Raw genomic sequence first — 14,672 nt, 5'->3', positions numbered from 1 at the left:
TTTTTTTTTATGAAAAAGAATAATGTACAATGTATTACTATTAAACATAAACAACGGAAGGAAATATTTTCACAAAAATTGAACACGATTGAATTTTTATTTTCGGGTCGTAAAAAGCCCTAGTTTAACGGATAAAAAAACCCGAGTTTTAGTGCTGGCTTCATAATGATTACAAAAAGTATATATATAAACTCGCCAGTCCTCACATCACACTGTCGCAACCTACCTCGGTGTTTAGTTCTTTCCTTCTCTCGTTGTTGTCGTTTGCCTCTCTCGTCTTCGCTCTTAATTCTTTCATTCTTTTTACCTAAAATTAAAAGATTACATTTAACGAAACAAAATGAACGATTAACTTCTTGATCGAAGTCGAGAGATTTATGAGCTGCAATTGGTTTCGGCCTCAATTTCTTGCGCTCCGTGTCATCGGCGTTTTGATCCTCCATGAGAGTTTCTTGTGTTTGATTACGGTTGGTGGAATGGGTTTCAGAGAATTTTAGGATTTGATCCTCCACGGTTCGATTCTTGATTGTTCAATCTTGCAAGATTTTGTGATTCTTATTCTGCGTTGGATGTTTGAGCCTTCATAATTCAAAATACTTGCAACAAGAATTCTTCTAACCCATGTTGAAAATTCGGTACGATATACTTGACCCTAAATGAAATATATATATATATATATATATATATGAATTGGAAACATATAAATATATGAGATCAAATGAAAAGCTCAATGGGTATTATTCTAAATTAGTTGTTATTGACCCTAAATGAAAATTCTACAAATTTACACTTAAAAGTGTGAAATATGGACAATTTTTTTTAGAATGGATGTCCCTTTAAAAAATCGAGATGGTCTAATAGAAGGTTATTTACCCTAAATGCTATATGAACTTTGTGTTCATAGCATAAAATGTGGATGATGTCCTTGAAACTTGACGGCTATTTCGAAAATCGGGATGGTATTGGTATACTTGATGGTTGTTGACCCTAAATGAAATCACTATGTCAATTTTGTATTGACAATGTAAACTGTGAACGGTGTTCATGAGACTTAACCACCCTTTCAAACATTGAGATGGTAAAATCTGTAGTTATTGACCCTAAATGAAATCACTATGAATTTTGGTGAAATGTGGACAATGTTATGAGACTTGACATCTCTTTCAAAAATTGAGATGATATAATTGACGGTTATTTACCCTAAATAAAATAATCGCTATATGAACTTTGTGTTTGTAGCGTGAAATGCAGATGATGTCCGTGAGACTTGACGGTCCTTCCAAAAATTAGGATGGTATACTTGAGGGTTGTTGACCCTAAATGAAATCACTAACTGAATTTTGTATTGATAGTATAAAATGTGGATGGTGTTCTCGAGACTTGATGGTCCTTTCAAAAATTTCAATGGTATAGTTAGAAGTTATTGACCAAAAATGAAATCAATAATCATTAGGAATTTTGTACTCTTAGTCTTAAATATGGATAATGTTCTTTAGACTTGATGTCCCTTTCAAAATTAAGATGGTATAATTGGCTTTCAAAAGTCGATTGACATTTATTTACCATAAAATGTGATTGTTATATGAACTGTGTTCATAGTGTGAAATGCAAACGATGTTCTTGAGACTTGATGACCCTTACAAAAATCAAGATGGTATTCTTGATGGTTATTTACCCTCAAATTGTAATCGCTCTATGAACTTTGTGTTCATAGTGTGAAATATAGATGATGTCCTTGAGACTTGTTGGCCCTTCCAAAGATTGAAGTGGTAGACTTGATGGTTGTTGACCCTAAATGAAATCACTATGTGAATTTTCTATTGATAGTGTAAAATGTGGTGGATAGTGTTCTTTTAATGCTTGATTGGCCTTTCAAAAATTTAGATGGTATAATTGAAAATTATTGACCCTAAATGAAATCACCATGTAAATTTTGTACTCAACAAGAAATATGGGTGATCTTCTTGAGAATTGATGAACCTTTAAAAAATTTGATGATATAATCAATAATTATTTACACTAAATGTAATCGCTACATGAACTTTGTATTCATATATCGTGAAATGTGGAATGTATTCTAAAGACTTGATGATGGCCCTTTCACAAATTGGATGATATATTTGTTGGTTATTGGCTCTTAATGAAATCATATGTGAATTTGGTATTGACAGTATGAAACGTGGACAATGTTCTTGAGACTTGATGCCTCTAACAGGATTCACACAAAAAAAAAAAAAAGTAATACTCATTTTGATGAAGAGAAAAAGTAGTGAATCAGACTTGATGCCCCTAATGCAAAACAAATCCTAAAGAGAAAAATATAAAACGATATAAAACTTAACAACTAAATATAATTCATAAATGAATTTTGTAATTCATCAACGTGGTTGGTGATCTTGAGACTTGATGAACCTTGCTGCTATAACAATATGAATCTTTTATCTTTCTGTGAAATAAAGTGGTGTGTATTGTATCTTGATTAGTCACTGATAAGAATATGAATAACAGAAAGTAAACAAAAATTAAAGAGATTGAGAGAAAAGCTTCAGTGAGCTTAAACTGATTTTATTAATCTTGCTTAACTATTACAAAGGTGTGATCATTATTTATATGTAAAGATCACTTGTAACAAACTCTAAAACTGGACTTAACTGACTCTTAACTAACTCTAACTGACTATAACAGAATTGTAAATGTACATTTTCTAATATTCCCCCTTAGAATCTGAGTGTGGTTTTACTAAGGAGTGTTAGTCAAACACTCTGAGTTTGTCACAAAGTATTATAAACTTGGTGCTAGGAAGAGACTTTGTTAATATATATGCCCACTGATCTTGAGCTGGAACATCAGAAACAACGAGGCTTTTGTTCAACATTTTTTCTCTTACAAAGAAGATGTCAAGTTCCATGTGCTTGGTTCCCCCATTTTATACAATAATAAAAACAATAATAATATTTATAATTATAATTAATAACTTGAATGAGAGGGAAAATTTGCTCTGCTACGAATTTCAAGACCTAAGGTTTTCAAGAATGCATAATGATAAATTTAGGGGGTTATATTTAAGACGGTGACATATTTATATTGTTGTGGTGGCAAGTCTAATTCACCTATGCTATTTCGGAATTTAAAGTATTAGAATTAAGATGGTGATATTCTTAATGTTGATGCTGTAGCAAGTCTAACTCACCTATTATATTTTAATTTATTAATATTTTTCATCTTCTTCAACTTGTACATCATCTTTGTCTTCATCAAACCATTAATTGATTTTAATTTGGGTTTCTAACTTAAGATTTCCTAGGCTTTGATTTCTAATTGACAAAGATGATACTGAAAATGAAAAGTTTAAAAAATATTAATATAGGATTTTAAATGTTGATAATAGTTGTTATAAAAATATTAATTTTTAATTTGAAGTTGATATTAACATCGTTATTGGCACTTCATCGTCATGACAAGACACATGAGTTTTCTCGTAAAGGTTCTACATAAATTAAAAAATAAAATAACAACGACATATATATTTTGCAACACTGAAGGTTAATTCAAAAAAATAAAGTAAAATAATAAAGCTTACTTAAAGATAATATTTTCTTCAAACAAGAAGGAAAGTTCTAACTTCCAAGTATGTCATGAGCATATTTGAAGCAAAACAAGCTAATTTATATGCATTAACATTACACTATATTACTCACATGCTGAAGAAACATTTCATTGTTGTATATGAAAGGGTCATACCTATACCTATTGAGAAGAGTAATATTAATAAAATAAGTAATTAATATGTATAATTAAGAGTAATAATATATCGCCGACTCAAACTCTATTATACAAATTTCTTACATGCATGTTGAGAAGAGAAGAACTACAACAAAAATTGTGATAATAAACTTTTTATTTCTAATCAATGTTGTTATCTTCTTCCTCTTCTTCAATTATCCTTGCTTAATCAATAAATAAATTTGGCATGTTTGTATATATGTATATATATACAATAGATCTAGTAAAAATATATAATAAATAAAATACAAATAGATATTTACTTTAATCTAATTTAATGATGTGCAATATCATATTTAGATTATTTTAATAGAAATTATATAATTTATTTTCAAGTCAAAGTCTTAGGTAAAAAAAATACCAAGTTTCCTTTTTAATATTACACATTAATTCTATTACTTTATACCATTATAATATTTTTTAATTTTATTTATTTTGTATTTTGAATTTAATTACCCCATGATATTTTCCATTTCATGCAATAATAATATTTATAATAATAATTAAATAATTTGAATTAGAGGGAAAATTTGCTCTGTTATGAATTTCAAGGCGTAGGGATTCTTTTGTTACTCTGTTAGGGTTTGCATGTCCAATATAGATAATCATGTCATCTGTAAGTAGTCTTGTTTTGGTTCTCACCATCCTAGTATTATTCATCATGTTCACAATCTCCCTCCTCGCTTATCAATGCTAGTTTCTAACATGTTTGGCAAGCTTTGTCGAATTATTGTGCAATCTCAATAACTCAATTTCATATACCTTGTATCAAAAGTATAAGTTATCTATAAAGATATCTGAAGATGAATATCCGACTGGTCTTGTAATATCCTCTCGATGACAGTTAGAATCCTAGAAACAAATTGTATCAGTTAAGACACAAACTTGAATTAATGTAAATCAGTCTGTTAGTGGCAACAACGATCATGAACCTAAATGGTAGTTTGCCAGAATGTTGAAGAATGGTTTTGACAACAACTGTCTGGAAAGGCTGGAGAAAGAATACTCAAAGTCTGAAGAGATAGAGTAAATAATACGTGTAAAGCCTGAAGAGGGTGGAGAAATAATACTCAAAGTCTAAAGAGGTAGAGCAAATAACATTTGTATGCTATTGTTAAAATAGTTGATTTAGTCCTCAACGGTACTAAGGCAAAATCTCTCTATAAGGGGAGGACTAATTGTATTTACAATTATAGCAGTTGAAGGGATTAATTGGGGCACTAAAATCAAAAAATTTGATATGGACAATTGAATAGTCAAACTTTCTCTATCTCTTATATATATTAACGCTCACAAATCAAAATATTATTTACCCTAATTTGTGAGTTTCTTTTTTTTCTAATCTTTTATAACTCTTATCCCTTTCACTTGACATACAATTCAATATTGTTGTTGTAGTGTTACTTTTGGGTGATTAAGAAAAGAAATTTAGTTCCTTCTTGTCTTTTTATGAAAAGGAAATTAAATTATGAAATTAAACGAGGTAAACCGGTGCCTTTTACATCATCAAACAGAATAATATTTAATCACCCAAACGAGCGAGAAGAGTGGTCCTTATTAGCTAAACAATCAGCACAATGATTGACCTTTCTAAAGACATGAATGAATAAAACTCTTCAATTTAAATGTTGAAGAAGATAGATAACATCTTTGAGAAGATACTGGATATGTATATTTGAAGACAATTCAAATTGGATCATATTGGAAACTACATCATGTTTTAATGGAGTAGAATGAAATAGAAATTGGTTTGTTAATTTAAAAGAATTGGATAGAGTTTTTTTTTTTTTTTTTTTGTTTTTTGGTACAAGTCATAAAACAAGTCACATAACAAAGGAATGTTTTAATAATTGAAAACATATTTATGAAAAACTTAAAAGAACATAAATTAAGTGTTGCACATGCGACTTTCTTGAATATATGATATTGAGTTCTTTAATGATCTTTAATTGTTTTCATAATGCGTGTATGCCCTATAGAATAATACTAACTATTCCTATTACAGTTTTTTTTTTTTTTAAGAAGTTTTTCAAAATTAAAATTATTAAAATTTTATTTCCAGTTTATTATGTCACCAGATAGATTAAATAACCTTGCTTTAATGTCAAATAAAAATAGTTTTATAAAAAAATCTTGATTACAAATGAAATATTAATGATTTTGCCAAAACAAAAAACAAAAAACCAATGAGAATGACATTTAAATACTTATAAAAGCTTTGAATTTTATTTATAGGAGTACGGTTTTCTTAATTCCCCCCAAACACTCAAATTCTAAGCATCAGCTTTGCACAAACTAATGGTGATAATTCAAAGCTTCTACTTATCCACCTTTGGATGAGATACCAATTGCTTATCCTTCTTCTGTCACCCTCTTCTTTGTGTCGCATTGAATTGAGAAAGTTTGTTAAACTAACTTAATCACCGATTTTGACCGAATTCCGCTTATTCTTACCGAGTTGAATCTGTGTCCAATACATTTGGTAACTCCACCCAATCATACCCCAATTCTGATTTGACCAATCAGTTGGAGCCAGTTATTAAAACATTAACAATTTCAAAGTCATCTTCTAAGATTTTTTTTAATTGTAACAAGTCTTTCTAGTAAAAAATGATTTCCCCTGGACTAATACTTATTGAAAGGGGACAATCTCATAGTTTGAATATTGTGAATAGTGGTGGCATTGGTTAAAAGATTTCTTATTTAAGCCTATATTTGGTGAATCAAATCAAAACAGGACCCGCAAACATTGTCACTTTCAACCCTTTTAGAGCTAAGGACAGATCCTTGGAATTTTAAAGTGTTAATTGAAAAAAAACAGCTAGAGTTTGTTGATAAAAAAGAAATAGATCACACTGTTTGAAATTTGGATGAATTCGACCTCTACGGTCTCCATTTTGTCTTGGTTTCATAATAGAAATGCTCCTGGAGATGCCAGGTGAAAAATGTTTGGAATAAAGCTAAAAACCAGTTCGCATGCCCATTGCCATAATTTAATAATAAGTCGTAATTGAGTTCACTTTCATCAAAACATATATAATCCTTTTACAACTCTTAGTCTCTTACAATCTGCACAAATTATTAGACATACCTCCACTTCAACCTTAAACTTTAAAAAACTTGATTCGTGCAAATCAGGACAATGAGTAACAATAATTTACGAGACACTTAAAAGGAGGCACGAAATAACAAAGTTAGAATATAAAAGTAATGAAAGATGGGTGTAAACATAATAGAATAAATATTACATTACAGAGATTGAATATTGAGATTAAATAACAAATGTGCTAACTCTAACTCCATCATGATTATATTATGTGCATAAAAAAAATGCAACAATGATTACAGGTAATAATTTGGACAGAATCCCTAACTTTGAGCTGATGGAACTCGACTGCCTTTCTCTTGGATTGATCTTCGTGTCCTTGTTCAGGGTCACATTGACGTTAACAGGCATCGAACCTACAACAAGTTTTCAATTATAAGATAGAGAATGATTGGTATACTTCTTGTAGGAAATAATAGTTTAAGTGAAGAACTTACAGTTATAGTTAGTCCATCCTATTCGCTGATTATCCAAATCATAGACAATTATCTTATCTTTTAGGACAAGATCTACAAAAAATAAGGTCATACTTAGATAAAATCAATTGCTATCAAGATTACAAAGGTCAGAGCATAGTTTACAGACTTCTTTTTGGGAATTGGATTGTTGTGACACATGAAAAACAAATAATAAATTTTAATATCTAATCCACATCAATTTGAATGAATATTATGAGAATCCAATCATTTTTGTAATACTCAATCAGTGTGTTTTTCATTTTAGAACCTCCAGATGAAAAAATGCCACACTAGTTGTTTGCACAAGAAACATATGCCATCTTTAGAATTTTTTTCCAATAATAAAAGTTTCAATTTAATAATCAAATAAGAGAATTCTAATTTTTTTTCAATGCATTGCAGAATTTATATAGTCAGTTAAAATATGTCCATCTAACCTCCTAATATTTGGAGTCCAATTTCGGCTTTCTGGAAACCTATGCACCACATTGCGGCGTCCTATTATAGAAAATTGGCACATAAGTGGTATATAATTCCAAATAATAACTTACTTGTAGGCAAAAAAATAACCAGCAACATAACAAACATACTTCATGCTTACCGTTAAATCATTGTGCACAAGGTATTGAGTTGGTTTTACATCCATGGATGCTCCACCCGCAAAATTAAAACTGACTGAAGGAAAAATATCCACACTGAATATGTAAAAAATACAAAAATGTTAATGAAATATTCAAAAATCCTAATTGGACAAACTCTCATTTCATGTGAAGTAAATAAAGATCTTCATAACAAAATTTATAATTGTAATTACCTGGTTGAGTCTGGATAGCATGGATTTCCTTCTAAAATAAAGGGACTGCTATATTGTGACACAATAGTATTTATCTACACAATCATTTGAAAACAGCAGCATACGTTAAAGGTCGATATCATTCTTAAAATACAAGAAAAATATGCAAACCCCATTTTAAGAAAATAAATAATAAGAATTATTAAAACAAAAGAGTGTAAACTTTAACGGTGTTCAATTGAAGTATCTTAAGAAATACAAGTCTCCGTAAACTCAAAAGATTTTAAACTAAAAAAAATATGGAATACATTAATGGAAGGTTCAAAATTGATCTATATCCAACATAATAAAACTTAGGGTAAAATAAGACTTTAATCCCTATAAAATTTCAAAAAATTATCTTTAGTCTCTAAAGATTCTCAACTTTTTAGTCCCTAAAATTTTTTTTATTCATTTTTAGTCCCTATTTTGAAATTTTTTTGTAAGAAATTGATACTTTAAGTACAAAAAAAGTCCCTAAAAATAAAAATAAGGACTAAAAGTGAATAAAAAAAATTTAGAGCAACCTTGAAAGGTCATAATTTTGTAGGGATTAAAAACATATTTAACCATAAAACTTAATACAAGTCAAATAAGAATGAGAACTTAATGAACTCAATGGAAATATGTCAATCGATGATTTTAGGAAATAAACAAAACATGAAACAAATAAACAAACCAAATAGTAAAAGTATCCTTATTATTTTCTCACAATGCAAAACTACTCATCATAGAAAAGCCAAGCAAAATAATATCCCAACAAAATTCTACATTTCAATGTATTCGGCTAGGTACAAGAAATCTTACTGCAGCGATAAGAGGATCGTAGACTGCTTGAACAAGATACGCCAATGCTGTACCACTGTCAATAGTAGTTCCTCTATCGGCATATTTTGTTGATGCAAATGCATCTGGGTTAATTGAGAGGGGAAGTCCATTGACAGCAACACTCTCAAGCTTCAAGTAGTAATGTTGCCTGAAATTTAATTAAAAAGGCCGGTCAATTATACTGCAAAATATCTCATATAGAATTGTGAACTATCTGACAAGAACAAAAACAACATCAGAAGCATTTTAAGTACCCGATTATTTGCAATTTCACTTTTTACATTCAATTGAAAAAGCTTTTAATTAAATTAATAAATTTTAAAATTATTTTCCACTATTAGATTGATTTAAACATACTCCCTAGTGGTGGGTCATGACAAGTAACTTTCAAGCAATCAAATTTAGTTTCCTATCTTTCACCCTAGCATATTGTAACACTAACTTCCAAAAGCATAATTGATAAATTTCATAATTATTGATTGTCAACTAACAGTAATGTAATTGTAAAAAATTTATTTCAATAAACTCCTTGCAAAAATTCCTTGTATACTTTTTAATATCAATATTATGCAATATCAAGGAAAATGATCCACTAACAGAGGAAAGAAAAAGACAAAAGCAATGCAAAAGAGAACATACTGTGATGGGACAAGGGGACTGTACACAATACTTGGCTCTACAACGGCACCAAGAACTAAAATGCCTCCTCCATTTCCATCTCCTTTCAAGCAATGAGAGAAAGCTCTGGGTATGGTTCCTCGTGCTGACAGTTGCGATACAACAGACAGAGGACCAGGGCCAAACCCAAAGATTTCGTCAATCGCTCTTGATGTCTCAGTCAAACCTCCATCTTGATGGGTACTACACCTATTGCAAAAACAACCATCCAATAAAGTTTTATTTCAAACCAAAATCCATATTTCTTTTTAAAAAGCCAAAATTGAGTTATATTTCATAGCAAGATACAAAACACAAGCTGTAATTTAAATCCTCAAAAATATTAGAACATAATGTTTACCAAAACAAATCATCCCACCACAATATGATATCAATACCACCCCAAGGTACTGTTTGTATACCTTTATATAAAATATACATGATTAAACTATACATGAAATGCACTATGCCCCTAGCCCCATGCGCCACTATTCATGACTGTAGTTCCATGACAGCAAAAATGATTTTGGAGCAATAAATAATGCAGCAATTTCTTTCTTTTTTTCTCCACCAACCAATCTTAATAATTCGGACACTTGAAGTGTTTATAAATACAATCACCTAATGCCTACCAAGAATTCTTTCAAAGCACACTACTTGTTAGCACTTTCAATTGTCTTTACATATCAGACCTGAGTTACATAAATCTTTATTTCACCAAAACTCTACCAGTTTATAAATTCATATTTGGTAAATAACTTAATGCCAAAATCCATATTAAGAACTAGTATTACCAAAAACATGACAATGAATGCAAAAACTACCAGAGACATAAGCACATCACACTATTAAACAATTATCCAATTTATTAAAAAATTAACCTATTGAAAAAACATGCATTACCAATTTAAGTCCCCACAACACTCCCAACTCCGAACATTATGTATGTTTTTGAGTCTTATAGTTCTCTTTACTGGCATAGGCTCCCTTGACCCGCCTATGCAAATCTAATTTATATATGCCCCGACGTACACACAAATCTATAATTGTCCACAATAAATAAGCAAAACAGTTTCTCACCCAAAAAACACAGTGCCTGAAGTGTTAACACCGGAATGAGAGGACTGTCCGAGGATCATATCATAATGCATTTCATCGATGACGTAAACACCCGAGGTAGTACTATTATCTACATACCCATAGGTGTATCCGCACTGTTTAGTAGGAGGAGGGCATCGAACAACCGCACCTTGAACCCCAATAGGGCATAGGCGGTCCGAGCAAAGAATCGACGCAGCCGTGGATGAACCGACCATGTCAAAGAAATTTAGTTTAAACTGCAGAGTACAGAACATAACAATCAACAAATATTAATCTCCAAATCAAAATATTGGTTCCCAAGGAAACAAAACAAGCACCATACCGATAAGTAAGTAGGACTGATAACTATGCATAGTAAAAAAGAAATGATGAAGATTAAAAATCCTTACCCCAAGCCCACTAGATTGAGGGCAATTATCGCAAGAACTGCAACTAACCCACAGAAGGTCACTCCCTGTATCAATCATAACAGTAAAATCCCTTGGTGGTGATCCCAACTTCACTATTGTTGTATACATCCTAAACAAAATAAAAGCCATCCATTAGTATCAATTATTAATTAAATCCACTCATACAAATAAAATTAAATTAAATTCAGTATTATCAACATCTAAAAAATAAATAAAATCCATTCCCCTACATAACTATGCATTCAGAAGTATTGGTATCTAACTTCAAATACAATTATATAAAAAATGATTATCTAACTTCATATAACAATAAATGAAGGAGTTTATGGGAGAGATGTACCCAACCACGGAGTTGCCTTTGCCTTGGACGGGGAAATTGACAGCGGCTAATATTTGTGAGTTGCGAGTTCTGTCGTGAACTCTCAATGTCTCCATGTCAACACGGTGGTTGAGTGGCACAACCCGATTTAAAGGGAGGTATCTGGAGCAGACAGTCGATACAACAATGTTAGCCAACAACAATAGCTCAATGTAGAAATGCATTTTTGTTTATGGTTAGAGACTACAGAAAGAGTGGTGGTGGAATTGGTGTAGTGAAAAATTGTAAAATAATAGAGTAGAGCAAGAGAGAATGATCCTGTGCACTTAAAAGTCACATTGCTTCTATTTATACTAAGCTAGCCTCACGAATTAAGCTAAAATAAACAAATCAAAAATGTAAATAATAGTGTGCTTACTCATTGACCGCTCACCCTTCACTTTGCACCTCAGCATATTAGTAACTTTGGTCTTTAAAATAACTACAAAACAGATTGTGAATTGATCATAGGAGTTAGCTACAAAATCAAATTAAGAAAAAAAACGTGATAGATGAAAATGATGACGATTAATGCGGTTGGAAAGAGATAAAAAAAGATTCCCAATAACATAAATAGCTTCACATATCAAAAATAAGATTTTGTTGAGTATATTAAAAACAGAAAACCCATTTCATAGGGGATTTAAGAGAGATAGACATGTAGCATGAACCTCAGTGAAAGTGAAAGTAGATCCCCATGTGAGTGGAGATGTAACGTGGAAAACAACAGAACTGGAGGGAGTGTCAGTACGTCGCCGTGTGTTAGAGTACTCGGCCATGCAAGGTCGGTGCCGTACTCAGCCATACAAAGACGGTTTCTATTTCTTTGCCGCAGTCGCCGCCTATGGTAGTTCGTAAGAATCCCTAATGAAATGGTACAATCGGGTCAACGGGTTTCGGTCACCCATAGTTTGTTAGCCTTTGTCAATATAGATATTAGGCCGCTTTGACAAAAAACATAAGGAGTTGGGCCGCTGATTGTGGGCTTAGACCGAGAATATATTATAAAAGATGTATAGTTTTATATTACAATTTACAACTTCTACCTACTACTAACGAACAAATGTATAATAGAAGTCTCCTTCTATTCTACTTACTACTATTTTTATCTCGTATTATTTCTTAAGTATATTTTAACTTTATTTTGTTACATATTTTGACTTTATTTTAATTTCCTATTTTTAAATATAGTATAACACTTCAACCATTGAATGGTTATTGTGAAAGTTCTAGTCTTAATTTCAAAAATGCTTTTAGATCTTAGTTTTTTTTCCATCTTATAAAAAAAAATGATTTTATTTTAAATAAATAAATCATATTTGAATAATAATATTTAGAGTAATCTACGACGTTTTAAAATCTGAAGTACGGTATATAAAATAGAAGATTTCCACCATAAATTATTATACACAATCTGATACCGTAGGCTGTAGCAAATTACAGTTTTCAAAAGTTACATTACAATATTTAAATTTAAATATGCCTAAAAATAAAACAAAAGAAAAATTAAGTTGATCAACAAGAATCCCCAAAATAACCATGCCAGAATAAAATATTCACATGACAAACACAAAGCGTAAAGAGTTTGACTACTAATCTGCATCAAGTACTTCCAACGTTATTATCATTTTATTAAAGGTGGCATTTATCCCAAACAAAAACACGTGCAAAGGTCACTAAACAGAATTAGCATATAAATAACACAATCAAAATAATTATCACGTAAATAGTTCGATAATAATAATGCATCATATCCTAATGCATTGACCACATAGTAATGCACATGATTCTGGGATATCATCTATCCCACAAAGGTTTGTGGGTTCTCTCGAGTAACACCACTAGTTTTAGTGAAATTTTCTCATAGCAATTATTTCCTATCCTCGCAAGGATTTTGTGGTTCTTTCTAAGCAACACCACAATCGTTAAATCCCTGAAATGACAGTAGTGCCCATCACGAATCACCACTAAGGCCTATGTATGCATGATCGTTTTCACCAAATCCAATTATCATCATGTCATGTTTTTCTAAAGAATTGCATTTTTTTCTCTCAATAATATTCATGTGATAATGATTCAAATGCCAAATTATCATATGAAAATAAATCAACAATAATACACCATCCTGCATGTGAATCAAATCATATAATCATAGAATATTCACCATCACAATTAATCATCAATTGAGTAAATAATTAAAACACATAATTGGTTTCTTCATGAGTTTGTACATAAACAAACCTTATATTTAATTAGTATCTCTTACATCATCAACAAGAATAATGCTTAAGACAAGAAACAAACAATCCACTACAACTTAGTCAAACGAGCGATAAGAGTGGTCCTTATTAGCTAAACAATCAACACAACGATGGATAATAATCATTAGGAATTTTGTACTCTTAGTCTTAAATATGGATAATGTTCTTTAGACTTGATGTCCCTTTTAAAATTGAGATGGTATAATTGGCTTTCAAAATTAACTTTGTGTTCATAGTGTGAAATATAGATGATGTCCTTGAGACTTGTTGACCCTTCCAAAGATTGAAGTGGTATACTTGATGGTTGTTGACCCTAAATGAAATCACTATGTGAATTTTCTATTGATAGTGTAAAATGTGGTGGATAGTGTTCTTTTAAGCCTTGATTGCCCTTTCAAAGAGTTGAAACACAAGTTTCAATACATTTCTAATTGACTTGTTTTATTTTTGGTTTCTTAACAAGTGTCCCATGTTAGCATGTGCTTTATATAAAGTCAGGGTGATATACGTGACACTTATTGGCCTTAAACGCAATTACTAATGAAGTTTCTATTCATAATCATAGCATGAACTATGATAATGTTCTTGAAAAGCTGCAGTGACAATATAAATCTTTATTGTTAATGTGAAATTGGATGGCGTTGCCTTGATGAGTCATGGATTCTGGTTGCAAATATAATATTTGAGATGGGAAGCTATAACTTCGATAATCTTAAATTCAATTAAAGATAAATTGTATAAAACTGGGATGGTATACGTGACGGTTAATGGCCCTAAATGCAATCACTATATGGATTTTGTATTCATAATGGGAAGTATACAATGTTCGAAATTGTCTATACTATGTCCACCGATATGCCAGTAACTATGAGGTGAGA

At 30.9% G+C, this 14,672-nt stretch overlaps 1 protein-coding gene across 2 annotated transcripts; it reads right to left on the bottom strand.

Annotated features, from left to right (window-relative positions):
• Positions 1–6,985: 6,985 nt before the first annotated feature.
• On the bottom strand, positions 6,986–12,441 carry LOC101510260 (aspartic proteinase 36-like). 2 transcript variants are annotated; one of them, XM_004516748.4, is made up of 12 exons: positions 12,205–12,441; positions 11,913–11,975; positions 11,516–11,656; positions 11,155–11,284; positions 10,745–11,001; positions 9,647–9,874; positions 8,987–9,155; positions 8,162–8,235; positions 7,949–8,042; positions 7,785–7,845; positions 7,327–7,398; positions 6,986–7,245 (listed from the first exon to the last, which is right to left on the bottom strand). In XM_004516748.4, the coding sequence occupies exons 3-12, from the start codon at positions 11,608–11,610 to the stop codon at positions 7,097–7,099; spliced, it is 1,329 nt and encodes a 442-aa protein (XP_004516805.1). In that variant the 5' UTR covers positions 11,611–11,656; positions 11,913–11,975; positions 12,205–12,441; the 3' UTR covers positions 6,986–7,096. The 2 variants fall into 2 exon arrangements, with proteins under 2 accessions (XP_004516805.1, XP_073224211.1); XM_073368110.1 differs by lacking the exon at positions 11,516–11,656 and having other exon boundaries at positions 12,205–12,346.
• Positions 12,442–14,672: the final 2,231 nt, after the last annotated feature.

The sequence above is a fragment of the Cicer arietinum genome, chromosome 4, assembly GCF_000331145.2.
Source record: "Cicer arietinum cultivar CDC Frontier isolate Library 1 chromosome 4, Cicar.CDCFrontier_v2.0, whole genome shotgun sequence".
NCBI lineage: Eukaryota > Viridiplantae > Streptophyta > Magnoliopsida > Fabales > Fabaceae > Cicer > Cicer arietinum.
The sequence above is the reverse complement of the archived record's forward strand: the minus strand, read 5'-3'. Positions and strand labels throughout refer to the sequence as shown.